General features: G+C 37.2%; 1 protein-coding gene across 1 annotated transcript; it reads right to left on the bottom strand.

Moving 5' to 3' along the window:
- Nucleotides 1-14620: 14620 nt before the first annotated feature.
- LOC144450349 (uncharacterized) lies at nt 14621-20734 on the bottom strand. Its single transcript, XM_078140950.1, has 4 exons — nt 20641-20734; nt 20019-20200; nt 18851-18989; nt 14621-15033 (listed from the first exon to the last, which is right to left on the bottom strand). Exons 1-4 carry the CDS (start codon nt 20728-20730, stop codon nt 14677-14679), a joined length of 768 nt encoding a protein of 255 aa, XP_077997076.1. The 5' UTR covers nt 20731-20734; the 3' UTR covers nt 14621-14676.
- Between the last annotated feature and the right edge of the window lie 908 nt (nt 20735-21642).

The following is a 21642-nucleotide window of genomic DNA, read 5'->3' as shown; positions in this document are numbered from 1 at the left end:
TTTGTTTTTATTTTTTGTTGAACCGAGTGAAAGTAAATAAAGTAACTGACTGCACGAATGTTTTTAACACCAGTTTACTTTCTGTCTTACTTTAGTAAAATGTTGATAATTTCATTTCATTCTATATACAGTGCCAAGTGGGATTGTCTGTACTGCAAGACATTGGGAATACTAACACCTGCTGATGGCGGCAAGGGTAGAAAAGAAGCCGCTGCCAGTTTACCTTGTCAAGGTAAGAATATTGGGAGAGATTTGATATTACTTTTTGAATTTCAGTGCCAAAAGAAAAATAGTTAGTTATCGTTGATATTTTCCTGATTCTTTCAAAAAATGAATCATATCACTCTACACAGTTATACACATATTACATATGCACATGTTCTTTATTTGACAGATGGAGCTGTTGAAAAGCAAATGAAGAAGCTACACTTATCTGAACCAAAGGCTGGTGAAGAAGTGGTCGATGAATCAGGATTGCCTGGTAAAGGTGAGATAATTAGTGTCTTACTTGGCTTCTAGGATGTCAAATTAATATCCCAGAGAAAAAGACATTTGTTTACTGAAAAATAATTTAGTTTGGCTAGAAAGAGTGGTAATGCTAACATTTGAACTCCGCCATGATAATCACGAAACCGTAGACAGGTTGCAATAATAAACACCCTTCAATATGTGTGTGGGAAAGAATCCAATGTTAGATATAAAATAGATTTTAATACTTGGAGTAGGTTTAGATTTGTTGTCTTTATAATCATTATTAAGTTCAAATTATTTGTAAAATGTTACTTATACAAGTAGTCATAAGTGAAATAGTAAATGTGTTTATATACATGTCTGCCCAATAGCTTCTAATTTTCTACTGGACATTACCCACCTTTCATGTTTTGTGATAGCTAACATTAATCATCATGCGTTTTTTTTTATTATAGGTGTCGACAGTGATGATGTTAAAGATGTACAGCAGAAAGGAAGGTGAGGAAAACAACTGATTTCTGTTATGCATTATATCACATTATTCTTGTTTGTATTTGTCATTTTTGTGATCACAGCTGAACATTCAATGTGCTGTAGGCATGGCAAAATGTCTGCATGGTGTGTGTATGTGTAGGTGTGTGTGTGTGTGTAAATGACTTAGAATTCAACAACCACCAGACCAACTGCCTTGGTATTTGATAGGGACATTAATTATGGCGCGTAGAAGGAAAATTGTTCAAATTAAAATAATCACGTCAGAGATGTACATTTTCTGACAAAAACAATGATTTTTGTCAAAACACAACTCCAAAACTACAAGGCAGAACTGTCTGCAATTTTATAGGAACGCTTTTGGGGGACAATAGTTTAAGAAGTGTTCATGACGAAATGTTCTTATCAGTGATGTGTAAATTAGGGCTAACAGTGTGTATTTTTTGGTAAAAAATGTAGAATTCCAAAACTACTAAAGAGATTGGGATGGAATTCTATGGAGATGTGCATTGTATATATGACATGATCATCACATCAGCGATATGCAAATTAGGTCTAAAAATCTCAAAATTGGTCAAATTTATCTTGAAAACTACATGATGAATGGGGCATGTTTCAGGAGGTGTTATTCTGCAGTTATTGTTCAAAATATTTTGATACAACTGGCCCTAGAAACGATGGTCACGCCCTTATCAACAGTGAAAAGGATGATGCATATTACAAAGATAACAACAGGGACAACTAAGTAAGTGAAAAAAAAAGAATTTAAAAAGGCAAGTGGATATGCCTAGTAGCAAGATCATGCCTCCAGCAACAGCCAGTTGAAGGTTTATATTGCAAAGATGAAAACTGGGAAGGGTAGGCAAGTGAATATAGATTTCGAAAATGTATGCCCATATGCCTAGCAATAAGACCATGTCAGTAACAACAGTCAAAAGAAGGTGTATATCGTAAAAAGCATAACAGATTAATAAGCTAGCAAATAAACATTCAAAAAACGTATGGAAATACTCCTAGCAACAAGGCCACGCCCATACCAACAGCCAAATGGTGGTGTATATTTCAAAGATAACAATAGGCATGTGGATAAAGATTCCAAAATGTTAGCAAATATGCCTAACAACAAGACCACGCCCATAGCAACAGCCAACTACAGTTGTGCTAAAATGCCATTGTACTATTTCTTATATTTTCATATGACTCAGTCACATTATATAGTTACGTTATATATGTATTATAAGACCATTCTCATATTCTCTCTAATTTATTTCAAATAAGCAATCACCTACAGTGTAATGTCTTTATCAATCAATACACTAGTTATGATTTAAAGTTACATCCAGCATTAAAGTAATTGATAACAATTAAGAGATGTAGTTTACATTACCAAAGGTACAGTGTCATAGTTTTATGCAAGACTGATTTTCCATGCATCTTATCTAGAGAAAGACAATAAGCGACAATATATTTAGTTTTTCATCTAAATTTCGGACATATGATAAATAGTGATAGTCATGTAATATCGTTAGATTTAATCAGGTCCATTTTAACCAACAGAAGTGTGTTAATACTAAATGATGAGTGGGGAACCTCAAAGGGAGGTATATCTACGGTTCACTGTCAGATAGCCAAGAAAGCTAAAGAAGATGGATTTGATGTACATGTCACAGCACTTGAAGCCAATCAGGAAGAGAAAGATGATGCAGATAAAGAAGGTATTCATCTCATCACTGCAATCAAGAAAGGTACGGTTAGGTTAGACTTGACTGCATTAAATGAGGCACATCAGACATATTTCCCCAAGTTGGAAGAAATTCCAAACTTGGAAGTGATCATCGGCCACATTCCTCTTACATCTGAGGGTGCTCTTGATATCAGGAGAAGACGCTTCAAAGATAAGAAGGTCTTCTTATTCTCTCACGTCATTCCTGAAGACATTGAGGTCTATAAAGAAGGTGGTACACCGGAAGTGGTAGAAGAGAAGGAAGAACGAATACTGGAGCAAGCTGAAGAGGCAGATGCATTTTTCTCTGTTGGTCCAAAAATGTTCAACCACTTTGACAACAAATTCAGATGTTTGGACCAATCAGTTGAGCACATGCAGTATATTCCGTATCCTGACAAAGCCTTTTTTGGTATAACTATCAAAGAACCACAGATGCATCATCCGGTCCAAGTCCTCACATTTGGTAGAGTACATGGTGTTGGAAACCTGAAAGGATATGATGTTGCAGCAGCTTCTATAAGCAAAGTCTGTGATAGCTACCATCAAGTTGGTCTGAAGACCCCTGTTTGGAATATAAGAGGAATTCCAAAGGGACAACATGACGAGAGTAAAGGATACATACTAAAGCATGTTGATTCAAAGCACCTCAAGTGTAATCTTTATCCGTATGGAACACAGGATAAGATACAGAAAGACCTCAAGCAGAGTCATCTCTTCCTGATGCCATCACGTACCGAACCATTCGGAATGGTTGGGATGGAAGCTATTGCTGCAGGAATCCCTTCCCTAATTACCAGCAACTCAGGATTGGCAGAATTCTTGACCGAACATTTTGGACTTGATGCAGATCATATGATAGTTGATGTTAGCCTGAATGAAACTGGTAGAGATAGTGATGTTGACAAGTGGAAGACAAGTATATTGAAGGTGCTTCAAAAATACAAAGACTACTTCAAGAAAGCCCAAGATGTCAAGGAATTCTTAAGGAGTCTTCAAGCGATAAAGGAGTCACATGACCAATTTCTCCAAATGTTGGCAAAGTAAAAATCAAAACAAACAACGTAAGAGTACAACATGAAAAAATAAGGATTGAACAATCAATATGATGGTAAACTTACCAATGCCTTTCAAAAACGACTGAACAATCAATATGATGGTAACCTTACCAATGCCTTACAATATTGGCAAACTAGACAAAAACAAACATAGCAATGTGTTGATTATATTTAAAAATTACATAATGTCAAAATGAACAGATGTGTAAAGAATAAACAAACTGTGTAGAGGGCAAACTGTACATGTTTGTTTAGGTTCTATTTGTCAGATAATTAAACTCTGTTTATTTCCAAATAAACAAACATATCATGCAGGGTATGTTTACAATAAATACATAACATGTGTGTAAATACATAACAAGTGTCACCTTGCCAAGAAAAATAACAACATGTGAATATGCTGTGATATGGAAAGACAAAGTATGAAAATAAAGCATTGCATACTTACAGAGAAATTCAAAGTACACTTTGTAAGTAGAAGATATGAGAACAAATACAAATACTCATGACGTCATCCAATGAAGACATCTGATTACATTGAAAGTTTTGAGGCAGGTGTGGATGTCATATTTCCATACATGTATTTTCACCTAATAAACCATAGATAGAAATAGAAATACATGTCAAAGAATACAATATATGTCTTAAAAAGACACACAGGGATAGTTATATCTACATACAAAATATGATAACTCATAATCAAACTGATATATTAATTCAAAATGTGGTCAAAAACAACGTTTTTTTCATTGTTTCCAATAAAAATGATTTAGACCTAGAGTATGTGGAAACAAAAGAGTGAATAATTACCAATGAGATCATAAATAGGTCCAAGGATTTGTTTTATAATTATAACCTAAGACGGGCCTAGTACATATACCTGCACTGAAAAGTGTTTTACATATCATTAAAATACTTCCTGTAAGTGAGAAATGTACATAAATAATTGAAATGAAATTGTTGATACAATTGAAATATATATAATCGTCAAAATTTCTATTTTTGTATCATTAGTACTTTATTAATCTTTATTAACAATTTATATTATTTTCATAATAACATGATTAGACATGAAATTGTTTATACCAATTTAAATGTGTCTTAACAAAGCTCATCAATATTTTCCATTTTTTCTGTAGTTAGTACTAACAATTTATAGTATATTCATACTTAATCACAAAATTTTAAATAGAAAGCCTCAAAGTACTCAGTTGAACATTTTATATCGAATATAAATTACAGTTTTAAAAATGGGAAAATATAATATTCATGGTGACAGTGTTATCTTTGTCAGCAATGATAAATGTGTATTTGTAAGACTTTCACGTTTATCAATTGTTATTTTTATCTTAACTAGGTGACAGTGTTATCTTTGTCAGCAATGATGAATGTGTATTTGTAAGACTTTCACGTTTATCAATTATTATTTTTATCTTAACTAGGTTATTACTTTTTTATTATTCATTGACAAAACTTAATCAATGTTGAATTTTATTAAGATTAGATATTACAAGTTGCCATGGTAACATGATATTATTGTAATGGACATTTCAAACAAAAATTAATACTTAAACTCTGAGCTGTTTTTTTTTGTTTCATGTTTTATGTAGTTTTGGGTTTGTAAAGGTTTGAATTTGCTTGATTTATAAATAAAAATGGTTGTGGATAACACTTTCCTGTCTATATTGTTATACATTAATACATGATATATTGACTACGTTGGAATTTTCATTTGAAATTTTACCTTAGAGGGGAGCAACTCGAGACTTTCAAGCAATAATGTGTGGCACTGATTTCTTGCCGGAGTTCCACTGCATTATGTTTTATTGTTTGATGCTGTACATCCAAGAAATACTCGCCACTAAAAGCTTCGGTTTGATCTTTTGGTTTGTCTTTATTTTCTATCAAATGAAATCATGAGAGGTTGAAGTAGTATCCACTTTACAGTTTACACACAAATGTTGACGCATGTGTTCTTTCTTTGTACCCGAGGATAACTTTGTTTGGAATGGTGATCCTGAAATGTGGCGTTGTTTGTCTGTTTTTTCGATGATTTTGACATAAAAGTTAAAAATGTTGTTCCAAATATATAAGAATATGTTTTGTCTTATACACAGTTGAAGAAAAACACAACTTTCGTTTTAACCATGAATGTATTAGTAATACGTCCATGTTGGAATAAAACAATTGTCCACTCAATCATGCAACTGTTTGATTGTCCCCACCTAATGATATATATCACACGGATCTAGTCAACGTGTGTGAAGCGTGGTTTGTGAGCTCGGACAAATTTTGTCTCTTGTCTGCGAAGTAAAGAAAACACATGACAGTTTGATGTGGTTTCCCTTTTGGTTTGTGTATGGTACTTTGTATGATTTGTGTATGGTTATTTGGGTAACAGGACAACTGCCCCCCCCCCCCCGACAACTGCCCCCGGACAACTGCCCCCCGAAGGACAACTGCCCCCAAAGGACAATTGCCCCCCAGCCAATTGCCCCGGACAACTGCCCCCGAAGGACAACTACCCCCCCCCCCCCAGACAATTTCCCGTGGACAACTGCCCCCCGGACAATTGCCCCCGGACAACTTCCCCCTGGACAACTGCCCCCCAGACAACTGCCCCCAAAGGACAACTGCCCCCTAAGGACAACTGCCCCCTTGACAATTGCCCCCGAAGGACAACTGCCCCCTAAGGACAACTGCCCCCCCCCCCGGACAATTGCCCCCAAAGGACAACTGCCCCCTAAGGACAACTGCCCCCCGGACAACTGCCCCTAAGGACAACTTCCCCCTAAGGACAACTGCCCCCTAAGGACAACTGCCCCCTGGACAATTGCCCCGAAGGATAACTGCCCCCCGGATTACTGCAACCCCCCCCCCCCCCCCAACAAAATAAAAGCTAGTATTACCGATGAATTGCGGTGGTAAGTTAAAGCAACATGCCGACTTTTATAATTGTCGTAACAATTATCACAGATGACAATAGAGTAAAACGTGCAAATATGAGTATAAATAAATTGATTGATTGAATGATTGATTTTTATTACCTGTACAAGAAATAATTTCAGATCACTTTTTATACACAACATTTATACAGGTAATGGGAGTCAGAAAATAGCTTTGCTAATCAAGTCTGACCCCTCACATTAATGGTTAATAGCTAAACATTCACGGGTGTCACTAAACGCACTCCCCGCCCCCAACCCCCATCCTAATCCCAGTCATTTTACAAGCGATGAGAAGAAAGTTCGGTAAAGAATGCCAACTATGTTATATATTCTTTTAGTAAATCCATTTTAAGTAAGCACTTGAAACTATGTCGTGTTGGTTCCTTCCTGATATTGTATTTGATGTCGTTCCATGTAGTTGCACCTGTATATGATATTGATTGTTGTTCAACTGATGTCTTCACTGGAGGAATACATAAATTGCCCTGAACCTTCTGTCGTGTATTGTATTCATTATTAAACAGCGTGCATTAATGGGTTATAGAGTGTGGTAAATTATTGTGTATTAGTCGTAAACAAAAACACCTACTAAATACTTGTGTAACTTAAACACGTCGAGAATTGTTAACTGGTTGAAAAGAGGAGAAGAATGTTCCAGAAAATTATGTGAATTAGTAAGTCAAATCATCATGCCAACTTTTATGAATGACATAACAATTATCACAGATAACAATAGAGTAAAACATGTGAATGTAGTGAGTATAATGTATGCAAATTGCGGCGGTAAGTTAAATCATCACGCCAACTTTTATGAATGACATAATTATCACAGATAACAATAGAGTAAAACATGTGAATGTAGTGAGTATAATGTATGCAAATTGCAGCAGTAAGTTAAATCACCATGCCAACTTTTATGAATGACATAACAATTATCACAGATAACAATAGAATAAAACATGTGAATGTAGTGAATATAATGTATGCAAATTACGGCAGCTTTTTTTCGTTCAGGGGCAGTAGTCGGGGGGGGGGCAGTTGTCCTTCTGGGTCAGTTGTCCTTCGGGGGCAGTTGTCGGGGGGGGGCAGTTTTCCTAGAATCGTTATTTGTGTACCCGAAAATGAGTGTTTTACTATTGGATGGAAAAACACACAGGATACTAGCCGTGAAACGTGGCTTCGCTTTCGTTGTCTCTAACGGTAGATAGTGAACGTAATAAAAAATGTTGCTTTTCAGCTTACAGGTTATCTGGTATGGCCTAGTAAACAATATGCGGTTCCGGTTACCCGACCCCACCTTGTGTTTTACAGGCGAACCTAATTTTTGTTTTACATATTCGAGAAAAAAAAAGTCGCTAGAAATAGTAGATGCGAAAACTGACACCACCTTAAAAAGACAATATAAAAGTATTCTTCCAATCTGTAATGGCTGTACATATGATGGTAAGAAACAAATAACAGAGACAACTTGGAAAACAATGGAAACAGAACTACCTGAACAAGACATGTAAAAGTAAAATATAATAAAATATATTAAAAAATATACCTACCCCACCTATTCTAAAATTGAGCGTAATTTGAACCACACAATTTTTTTTAGGCCTAACGTCTATGTGGAGTGTTGTTGCATACGTGAGAAGTTGGTTAAGTAAAGAAGTAGTCGTTTTAAGACAGTGATCTAGTATATTACAGTCATGTAAATAAGATACATTCATATGTTGGCTACAGTCGGAATTTACGGTTGGGGTGGATGACTTGGTAGAAATAGGGGAGGGTTGTGAACAATGAGTGTGGCTACAAATGGGAGGGCACAAGTATTTGACTATCAAGGGGGGCTGTGACTTGATCTCTATGTCACTGTATAATTGCAGGAGGAGTTATATACCTTGTCGTTGCTTATCGACAACGTTGCACAATGTCTACCGTAAGTTTAATCATAAGACAGTCAATTGACAAGGGAATGTGTCTGTGTGTGTTTGTGTATGCGTGTGTGTGTGTTATTATCTTTCCTTTACGTATAACATCATAACAAAAAAAGTCACATGATATAAAATACAGAAGGATTATTTCTAAATTGCGCAGGAAACTGTCATCCCCAAAGGACACTGTAAAATTTTAGCATAAACCATATAACAACTGAATTCATGGACAGTTTTACCATTAATATATTCTGGTGTATTCAGTCGAGGAGTTGTATTGTGCACTATCTTGGAGTTGACCAGCGATGTAATTTGAATATTATGTAATTCATATCCAATTCTACGGCGGCCCACAGGTGACAGACGAAAACTAAATTTGTGCTATAAATAATTGATTTTTGAGGGCAAAATATTTAATAAAAGCATAACACTTTTATTTCATATGACAAAACATTAATTTCTTAGGTCAATATAGAAATATCAAAGCAAAGAACTACAATTTCTGTGACAAATAAATTCTTCAGAAAATTAATTTGCGAAACGAAAGTTTTTATTCGTGTGGCCCAAACTTTATTTTCGCGTGATAACATTTAAATTGCGGGATAAAATGTTCAATTGTTGGTGTAATGTTTGAAACATTAGAACTGTTTTTTTCTAAAGTTTTCTAACAAGACTTAAAATACCTCATTGCAAACTATTAATCCTTAGAGCAGTACACCAAGTTTTCGTGAAAAAACTCTAAATTTGTGTAAAAAGAATTTAAATGTCAAGCCGAGATATGAATTTAAGTCCATTGCAATCTTATACTCTGACTGCAGAAACAACATTTGTCACCATACAACCTCCTTTTCTTATCGACAAGATTTACTTAACACAGGATGCAACATTAATGTTTGGGGATAAAAACTAACATTACTAAACACAAACTACAGCCTATGTTGAAACAAATGAGAGAGACCACACCAATTATAACATTGATGACTATGTACAACAAAGCATGAAAACATTGACTAGGGTGTTTTGGGATTTATTAGTAACCACAATAGTATGTGATCATGTTATTTTCATAACATAAAAATCTTATGAGAACTGAATAAACTGTTAGTCATTCAAAATGATTCAATAGCTGAAATATTAGATGTATTGTTTTGGAAATAAATGCAAACACCTCAGATCATAAAGTTACAGACTGTGTCTCTTTAAGATAGCAACAACCTCCACAGGAAAAAACTCGACAAATAAGATATATAATAGTATACATGACATGTACTTGATTATGACAAAAAGTCAAGTACCTCTCAATGGTGGGGGTCAAAGTTCAAATCAAACATCATATCATATCATATCATATCACATCATATCATATCATTACCATTATCAATTGCTAAAAGCGAAACTATTAGCATATTAAAATCTTGGATAATACCTGCATTGATCCGCATTGCTATCATTTTTTTCATTATATGATTCTCTGCATAAACATTTCTCCACAATCAATGCATACAATTCCAACACACATTATTCACTGTACAAAACTTTTAACGTATTAACCTTTACCCTTTGAACTTAGCACGAGTGATTCTAGCAGCCATATTAAAAGCAACTAGAATGTAGTGGTATAGGGAAGATATGAGGATTTAAGATGGTGTCCTCTGAAGGTATATGTGAGCATATGAATCGCACTGCATGATGGGCTAGCTCAGTTGTCGTGTAATATAACCATCTATTTGGCAATATTTGATTCTGTGGTAGACTAGTTCCATACAGGGACAGTATTATGTAATTAAATAGAATCATCTTAATCCCAGTCTAGTCAAGGTCCCAATGAAAGGTGTCAAGTGTGTTTGAACGTCAGGGTGAGCGAAGAACAAACGATTCATGTCAGTAGTAATCCATCACAAATTGACAGGCTGTCATCATCACTAATTATGTGATATTTTGTCTATCGAAGGAATTTAGCACGTAATAATGATATGCAAATGTCCAACTCCTCCTCCAGTCTGTTTAAACTAAGATTACGTGGAGGCACAAGGATGCCATCATGTTTATATGAACCCTGTGGGAGGGAGTACAGAATTATGTGCAATTATTGGGGACCTTGACTAGACTGGGATTAAGATGAAGTATTTAATATGTAATACTGTCCCTGTCTGGAACTAGACTAATTCTATTGTAAAACAAAGTGGTGTACAAATGTCTCATATAGCATGTTACCATTGTGCCAGGTTTGGTTGAAATCAGTTGGTGTATGTGGTGTATGCCAGAGAGATGAGGATGCATGCATGAATGCACATACAGATGAACCTGAACATAATAATACCCTCCAGGTGGAGTCCAATATAATAGCACCCTCCTGTTGGAGCCCAACATAATAACACCCTCCAGGTGGAGTCCAACATAATAACACCCTCCAGGTGGAGTCCAACATAATAGCACCCTTCAGGTGGAGCCCAACATAATAGCACCCTCCTGGTGGAGTCAAACATAATAGCACCCTTCAGGTGGAGTCCAACATAATAGCACCCTTCAGGTGGAGCCCAACATAATAGCACCCTTCAGGTGGAGCCCAACATACTAGTACCCTTCAGGTGGAGCCCAACATAATAGCACCCTTCAGGTGGAGTCCAACATAATAACACCCTCTAGGTGGAGTCCAACATAATAGCACCCTTCAAGTGGAGCCCAACATAATAGTACCCTTCAGGTGGAGCCCAACATAATAGCACCCTTCAGGTGGAGTCCAACATAATAGTACCCTTCAGGTGGAGCCCAACATAATAGCACCCTTCAGGTGGAGCCCAACATAATAGCACCCTTCAGGTGGAGCCCAACATACTAGTACCCTTCAGGTGGGACCCAACATAATAGTACCCTTCAGGTGGAGCCCAACATAATAGCACCCTTCAGGTGGAGTCCAACATAATAGTACCCTTCAGGTGGAGCCCAGCATAATAGTACCCTTCAGGTGGGACCCAACATAATAGCACCCTTCAGGTGAAGTCCAACATAATAGTACCCTTCAGGTGGAGCCCAACATAATAGCACCCTTCAGGTGAAGTCCAACATAATAGTACCCTTCAGGTGGGACCCAACATAATAGCACCCTTCAGGTGAAGTCCAACATAATAGTACCCTTCAGGTGGAGCCCAACATAATAGTACCCTTCAGGTGGAGCCCAACATAATAGCACCCTTCAGGTGGGACCCAACATAATAGCACCCTTCAGGTGAAGTCCAACATAATAGCACCCTTCAGGTGGAGTCCAACATAACAGCACCCTTCAGGTGGAGCCCAACATAATAGCACCCTTCAGGTGGAGCCCAACATACTAGTACCCTTCAGGTGGAGCCCAACATAATAGCACCCTTCAGGTGGAGTCCAACATAATAACACCCTCTAGGTGGAGTCCAACATAATAGCACCCTTCAAGTGGAGCCCAACATAATAGTACCCTTCAGGTGGAGCCCAACATAATAGCACCCTTCAGGTGGAGTCCAACATAATAGTACCCTTCAGGTGGAGCCCAACATAATAGCACCCTTCAGGTGGAGCCCAACATAATAGCACCCTTCAGGTGGAGCCCAACATACTAGTACCCTTCAGGTGGGACCCAACATAATAGTACCCTTCAGGTGGAGCCCAATATAATAGCACCCTTCAGGTGGAGTCCAACATAATAGTACCCTTCAGGTGGAGCCCAACATAATAGTACCCTTCAGGTGGGACCCAACATAATAGCACCCTTCAGGTGAAGTCCAACATAATAGCACCCTTCAGGTGGAGTCCAACATAATAGCACCCTTCAGGTGGAGCCCAACATAATAGTACCCTTCAGGTGGGACCCAACATAATAGTACCCTTCAGGTGGGACCCAACATAATAGCACCCTTCAGGTGAAGTCCAACATAATAGTACCCTTCAGGTGGAGCCCAACATAATAGTACCCTTCAGGTGGAGCCCAACATAATAGTACCCTTCAGGTGGGACCCAACATAATAGCACCCTTCAGGGGAAGTCCAACATAATAGCACCCTTCAGGTGAAGTCCAACATAATAGCACCCTTCAGGTGGAGTCCAACATAATAGTACCCTTTAGGTGGGACCCAACATAATAGTACCCTTCAGGTGGAGCCCAACATAATAGCACCCTTCAGGTGAAGTCCAACATAATAGCACCCTTCAGGTGGAGCCCAACATACTAGTACCCTTCAGGTGGGACCCAACATAATAGTACCCTTCAGGTGGAGCCCAACATAATAGCACCCTTCAGGTGGAGTCCAACATAATAGTACCCTTCAGGTGGGACCCAACATAATAGCACCCTTCAGGTGAAGTCCAACATAATAGCACCCTTCAGGTGGAGCCCAACATAATAGCACCCTTCAGGTGAAGTCCAACATAATAGTACCCTTCAGGTGGGACCCAACATAATAGCACCCTTCAGGTGAAGTCCAACATAATAGTACCCTTCAGGTGGAGCCCAACATAATAGTACCCTTCAGGTGGAGCCCAACATAATAGTACCCTTCAGGTGGGACCCAACATAATAGCACCCTTCAGGTGAAGTCCAACATAATAGCACCCTTCAGGTGGAGTCCAACATAATAGCACCCTTCAGGTGGAGCCCAACATAATAGCACCCTTCAGGTGGAGCCCAACATACATGTACTAGTACCCTTCAGGTGGAGCCCAACATAATAGCACCCTTCAGGTGGAGTCCAACATAATAACACCCTCTAGGTGGAGTCCAACATAATAGTACCCTTCAGGTTGAGCCCAACATAATAGCACCCTTCAGGTGGAGTCCAACATAATAACACCCTCTAGGTGGAGTCCAACATAATAGCACCCTTCAAGTGGAGCCCAACATAATAGTACCCTTCAGGTGGAGCCCAACATAATAGCACCCTTCAGGTGGAGTCCAACATAATAGCACCCTTCAGGTGGAGCCCAACATAATAGCACCCTTCAGGTGGAGCCCAACATAATAGCACCCTTCAGGTGGAGCCCAACATACTAGTACCCTTCAGGTGGGACCCAACATAATAGTACCCTTCAGGTGGAGCCCAACATAATAGCACCCTTCAGGTGGAGTCCAACATAATAGTACCCTTCAGGTGGAGCCCAACATAATAGTACCCTTCAGGTGGGACCCAACATAATAGCACCCTTCAGGTGAAGTCCAACATAATAGCACCCTTCAGGTGGAGTCCAACATAATAGCACCCTTCAGGTGGAGCCCAACATAATAGTACCCTTCAGGTGGGACCCAACATAATAGTACCCTTCAGGTGAAGTCCAACATAATAGTACCCTTCAGGTGGAGCCCAACATAATAGTACCCTTCAGGTGGAGCCCAACATAATAGTACCCTTCAGGTGGGACCCAACATAATAGCACCCTCAGGTGAAGTCCAACATAATAGCACCCTTCAGGTGAAGTCCAACATAATAGCACCCTTCAGGTGGAGTCCAACATAATAGTACCCTTTAGGTGGGACCCAACATAATAGTACCCTTCAGGTGGAGTCCAACATAATAGCACCCTTCAGGTGAAGTCCAACATAATAGCACCCTTCAGATGAAGTCCAACATAATAGTACCCTTCAGGTGGGACCCAACATAATAGTACCCTTCAGGTGGAGTCCAACATAATAGTACCCTTCAGGTGGAGTCCAACATAATAGCACCCTTCAGGTGAAGTCCAACATAATAGTACCCTTCAGGTGGAGCCCATTGGGGGCTAAATGTTTTACTGAACCAGAGTTCAAGTTGTGCTAAATGTGTAGAAATACATACATTTTGTATATTACATAGGTAAACCTTGTGCAGCATCCATTGCATTAGCTGCCCCCCCCCCCACTCACTTGCATTTCAATTCATTCAAATAAGCATACACTATACTCAATAATTTTAAAATTTACATTATTTCTTTAATTTGATAGAAAAAACAAAACTAACTTCAGACAAATGCAGACAAAATAAGTATTTTATAAATTGTATAGTTAAGTCAATAGCAGACAAGAATGCTCTATTTGCAATATCTGTCTTTTGTAAGTGAAAGTCTTAATAAGGAGTATTGTTATGTAGTAAAAGAACAGCTTTATGTGCCAAGTACACGGTCAATACTGGAACAATGTCAAAGTGTGTATACGGATAAATAGTTTGTCCTAATTCAACAAATTGATACAAGAAATGGGATTTTTGAAATGGTGGGTCCTCTAAAATACATTTCTTTGTCCTCTGTATCAACTGTTTCCAAACATGCCCTCTTGATAGAAGTATACCATCTGTACCACATAATGAGATACCATACATGACATAGTAATCATCAGTGATAAAACGAGCATCTTTAGCAGCTGCCATAAATTGATAAACCATCTGTGGGTAGCCACGGTCCATTTGAGTGTGATCCCTTTTATTCTGAAAGTGAGAACAGTAAAAGAGTCAACAAAATGCAAATTTTACAATGACCTTCTACCAACTATATCTCTTAGCCTGTCTGAAGCTGTGCTGAAAAATTTACTTTCAGCAGGTTTTTCTATTGATCACAGTGTAATCTTTCACTCCCTGATGTTTAATTATAAACAAATTTTTGATAAGACCAAGGCTGGCTTGTCACTAGATTAGATAACCCATAGTGTTGATATCCTGAAGACTCTACTTAAAACTCCACAGGTGAAATTTACACTAATAGGGAACTTGCAAACCCGCCATGTTGAATGTTGCATCATGGGAACTGTGATAATTAATACTAGTAATCTATTAGTATTGTAAACACTGTTTATTTGCAACCACGAATGATCAATTCATAGTTACCCTGACCACTGTGAGAGATGTTTTTATCAGTAGCTCCAGATAAGGTATTACAATAACCACATTTAATCCCATAGTCCTTTGCATCTGAGCATGCCCAGTCTGGATTGCAAGTTACATATTAAACATCAAGGAATGAAAGATTATACTGTCATCAATAGAGAACTTAATCCTAGTAGGTAGACAAGCTAAGGGATACAGTTGGTAGAAGATTGTTGTAATAATACATGTAGATACCACATATACATGTAGATAATCCTCTCTGTTATTGAAATAGTCAAAGAGAATCAGAACACTTATTTATTCAATAAAAATACATTGATGGTATGTATCCTGGGTATGTACATGTATTACATATATATCCATAGTTAACAACACTAAGGGATTTATTACATAGACATACTGTTGTGTGATATACATCCATAGTTAACAATACTAAGGGGTGTATTACATAGACACACTCTTGTGTGATATACATCCATAGTTAACAATACTAATGGTGTATTACATAGACATACTCTTGTGTGATATACATCCATAGTTAACAATACTAAGGGATGTATTACATAGACATACTCTTGTGTGATATACATCCATAGTTAACAATACTAAGGGATGTATTACATAGACATACTCTTGTGTGATATACATCCATAGTTAACTATACTAAGGGATGTATTACATAGACATACTCTTGTGTGATATACATCCATAGTTAACAATACTAAGGGATGTATTACATAGACATACTCTTGTGTGATATACATCAATAGTTAACAATACTAAGGGGTGTATGACATAGACATACTCTTGTGTGATATACATCCATAGTTAACAATACTAAGGGATGTATTACATAGACATACTCTTGTGTGATATACATCCATAGTTAACAATACTAAGGGATGTATTACATAGACATACTCTTGTGTGATATACATCCATAGTTAACAATACTAAGGGATGTATTACACAGACATACTCTTGTGTGATATACATCCATAGTTAACAATACTGAAGGGTGTATTACATAGACATACTCTAGTGTGATATACATCCATAGTTAACAATACTAAGGGGTGTATTACATAGACACACTCTTGTGTGATATACATCCATAGTTAACAATATTAAGGGATGTATTACACATACATACTCTAGTGTGATATACATCCATAGTTAACAATACTATGGGATGTATTACATAGACATACTCTTGTGTGATATACAAATTTACAATGTACATGTACATCCATGGTTGGCCATAAAAGGGAAATATTTTCCCTGCTAATAACTATCTCATGACATATCTTCAGATGTTTGGTTGTTATCGAAACCACATGTCAACAGTAGGTACTTTGCAAAATTGACAGCATCACCCTTTTACAGCCAATTTACCAATTTGGTTTTTATCAGTTTTATAAACTGTAAACAATCCAATGTTGATATCCATATCATACCAAGTATTGGGTCATACATACATGTATAGAACCTCACACAATCTGCACTAAGCTGTTGACATCATTAGTGCTAGGATGACTGAGAAGTAGCCATGTACATGTACCAGACAAATAACTCAAAGCCTCATAACAGGCTTTATTATGCCACGATCCTAATCCATGGCTTTGACAAACATCCCTGTGTATATTATATGGATAGTGCATATCTGCAAATCTATGCAAAGACTGTTCACACATATCCCTGTATCAAAATTATGTATGGTACACTTAGTACACAGTTGTGCTAATCCATTACATTGAACAGCTAACTGAATGGTGGAATCAAAGCCTGTTACAGCAATGCTTACATAGCTGGTACATGGCTGTATGAAATACCTCTGTTACAGCAATGCTTACATAGCTGGTACATGGCTGTATGAAGTACCTCTGTTACAGCAATGCTAACATAGCTGGTACATGGCTGTATGAAATACCTCTGTTATAGCAATGCTTACATAGCTAATACATGTCTGTATGAAATACCTGTTACAGCAATGCTTACATAGCTGGTACATGGCTCTGTGAAATACCTCTGTTATAACAATGCTTACATAGCTGGTATATGGCTGTATGAAATACCTCTGTTACAGCAATGCTAACATAGCTGGTACATGGCTGTATGAAGTACCTCTGTTACTGCAATGCTAACATAGCTGGTACATGGCTGTATGAAATACCTCTGTTATAGCAATGCTTACATAGCTGGTACATGGCTGTATGAAATACCTCTGTTACAGCAATGCTAACATAGCTGGTACATGGCTGTATGAAATACCTCTGTTATAGCAATGCTTACATAGCTGGTACATGGCTGTATGAAATACCTCTGTTACAGCAAAGCTTACATAGCTGGTACATGGCTGTATGAAGTACCTCTGTTACAGCAATGCTAACATAGCTTGTACATGGCTGTATGAAATACCTCTGTTACAGCAATGCTTACATAGCTGGTACATAGCTGTATGAAATACCTCTGTTACAGCAATACTTACATAGCTCAGCAATGCTTACATAGCTGGTACATGGCTGTATGAAATACCTCTGTTACAGCAATGCTTACATAGCTGGTACATGGCTGTATGAAATACCTCTGTTACAACAATACTTACATAGCTCAGCAATGCTTACATAGCTGGTACATGGCTGTATGAAATACCTCTGTTACAGCAATGCTTACATAGCTGGTACATGGCTGTATGAAATACCTCTGTTACAGCAATGCTTACATAGCTGGTATTTGGCTGTATGAAATACCTCTGTTACAGCAATGCTTACATAGCTGGTACATGGCTGTATGAAATACCTGTTACAGCAATGCTTACATAGCTGGTACATGGCTGTATGAAATACCTCTGTTACAGCAATGCTTACATAGCTGGTATTTGGCTGTATGAAATACCTCTGTTAAAGCAATGCTTACATAGCTGGTACATGGCTGTATGAAATACCTGTTACAGCAATGCTAACATAGCTGGTACATGGCTGTATGAAATACCTCTGTTATAGCAATGCTTACATAGCTGGTACATGGCTGTATGAAATACCTGTTACAGCAATGCTAACATAGCTGGTACATGGCTGTATGAAATACCTCTGTTACAGCAAAGCTTACATAGCTGGTACATGGCTGTATGGAATACCTCTGTAACAGCAATGCTTACATAGCTGGTACATGGCTGTATGAAATACCTCTTTAACAGCAATGCTTACACATATATCTGGTACTGTGGCCATGGGAAGTACTTTTGTTACACCAATGGTCATATATGTACAAAATGTATGTATGTATGTATGTATGTATGTATGTATGTATGTATGTATGTATGTAAGTACGTAGGTACATACGCACACATGCACGCAGGCATGTACTTTCATACATTCGTGTACATGTGTACATATGGGCTCATTAAAGAAAGAAAACATACCTCTGTTGTTGTTAGCACTTTACTCTCAAAACGTTTTCCCATGCCAGAAAGATAATGGTTGACTTGTACTTCCACATCACATTGTACAGATCTTTGTTCTTTGCATGTTTCAAATTGTCTTATTGTTGCCCCCCTCAATCTAAAAAATAAAATAAAGAGGCCATCGTAAGACATTTTTCTCATAATTATTAAAATTTAATTTTTATTGTGATTAAATAGAAAATACAAACAATATACATGTAGGTAAATTTAAGAACACATTTACAAAAGTTTACAGCAAACCATGAAACTTCATTTTTGACATACAATAGCTGTGATAGGAAACACACGTCTTCAGACTCTGAGATGTTTATCAAAGGTGAGACTGGAGGGGTTGTCCTAAACGAGGAACGGTGTTAATTTTATGAGCTTGTGTGACATTGCAATTGTGTGACCATTCCTATCTTATATCAAACAACCATTATAAAATAAATAGCGCCAATGGCATTGCAGCACAACTGTACAGTTTTTAATAATGTTTACCCACATGGTGAGCCATGCTAGGTATAGGTGTTCATAAATGTTTATCCAGTTGCCTATCCAACCATGTTGTTATCTTTACCATATACAGATCATTTTGATGTTGCTATGGGAATTTGCTTGTTGCTAGACTTATTAAAATTTGCATACATTTGTTTATTCACTTAGCTATAAATCCCTGTTGTTGTTCAAAGCAAAATGATTGCATCACACACATACATACACACTATACAAACACACACACACACACACACAGGCATACAGACAGAATGACAGACACAGTCTGACAGATTGACAGACAGACAGACAGACAGACAAACTGACTGACAGACAGACAGACAGACAGACAGACAGACAGACAGACAAACTGACTGACAGACAGACAGACAGACAGACAGACAGACAGACAGACAGACAGACAGAAAGACAGACAGACAGACAAACTGACTGACAGACAGACAGACAGAGACAATGACAATGACTATAGCACTACTGAACTTTATAATGTACATTGATGTCCAACAAGTAAAATGTCAATAAAGTAATTTTGTCCAAAAAAAATTGTTTTAATTTTGTTTTTGGTAAACACTTTGACCTTTACGATGTGACCAACAGACAATGTAAACTCTAATATATGTGACTTTCTTACCTTATGATGTAATCACGATGTTGTAACATCTCATATTCATTTGTGTACAAATGATTGACAACATTATCCATCAATTCATCTAAGCTCAGTTCTAGTAGTTTGTTAGTTGTGTTGATCTCTAGCCAGGAGATAAATATATTTTCAATACCCAGTAGGATCTTGGCAGGTACTCCTTCAATATTCTATAAAGAGATATTGACAAAATTATAAACTTAAGATACAACTGAATTCTATCAACAATACTGTAACATCAATGTCATAACTTGAGATACAACTGAATTCTATCAACCGTACTGTAACATCAATGTCATAACTTGAGATACAACTGAATTCTATCAACAATACTGTAACATCAATGTCATAACTTGAGATACAATTGAATTCTATCAACCATACTGTAACAGCAATGTCATAACTTGAGATACAACTGAATTCTATCAACCATACTGTAACAGCAATGTTATAAACTTGAGATACAACTGAATTCATTCAACCATACTGTAACAGCAATGTCATAACTTGAGATACAACTGAATTCTATCAACCATACTAATATTCTTTTTGCTAACAATTGGCATTTTGAACCATAAATCGATTTTACTCAAAGACTTGATGTACTTACCATGATAATCTCACTCAACTTTTCATTGGACAAAATTTCTAATGGGACAAGCTGAGTGGACTCCCAAACTATCTCCGCAATTTTACACATATATGACTCTGTAAGGAGAATGAAATTGAAGTAGACTTTATCATAAATATAATGTATGTAGGTCACATGAAATGACCTTACATGTACATTTGTATATCTTATGACATAATTCAGGTTGAGTATATTACAATGTGTAATTAATCATCAGGTGAAGTTTAAACCTGCATACTACATTCTATATTCTAATAATAGGGAACTTGCAAACCTGCCATGTTGAATGTTGCATCATGGGAAATGTAATAATAAATACTAATGAATTGGTTTTATAAACAATGCTGTTACATTTGTTTGCAACCACAAATGATCAATTCATAGTTACCCTGACCATTGTGTGAGGTTTATTTTATCAGTAGCTCCAGATTAGGTATTACAATAACCACAGATAATCCCATAGTCCTTTGCATCTGAGCATGCTCAGTCTGGATTGCAAGTTCCCTATTTGAGCACTAGTATTTGAACGACAGCAGGTTTTCAAATACTAAACAGCTGGAAAACTAAGTTCTGATTACCATGTATGTTATACAAGTTTAAATACACATAACAGAAATACACCCATCTCACCATCCAATCATCATCTTGGGTCAAAGGTCACACTGGGGAAAATGTCATGAATTTCAATCTAACACAGCAGCGCAGTCAATGTACACCTGTAGCAACCATCACAACCTTTTTTTTTTACAATTTATAAGGGTGTTTGCTGACTTCAATACACTGTGTTTCAGCAGTAGGTTATTTTTAGTGGTCTTAGGTTTAGTTCACACTCTCATCCAGCATACATTTTTTTTGAAATTTAGAGATTTTACAGAAATTTCCCAGTGATTTTAAATCAATATTCATCACCTGATTTTGTCTTAGAATGTCAGGTGATTAGGTATACTGTACACTTACTTTCTACACAAAAACTGACTATGC

Source organism: Glandiceps talaboti, chromosome 19 (genome assembly GCF_964340395.1).
Source record: "Glandiceps talaboti chromosome 19, keGlaTala1.1, whole genome shotgun sequence".
In the NCBI taxonomy this organism is placed as follows: Eukaryota; Metazoa; Hemichordata; class Enteropneusta; family Spengelidae; genus Glandiceps; species Glandiceps talaboti.
Note: the sequence above shows the minus strand (reverse complement) of the source record. Positions and strands in the feature narration are given on the sequence as shown.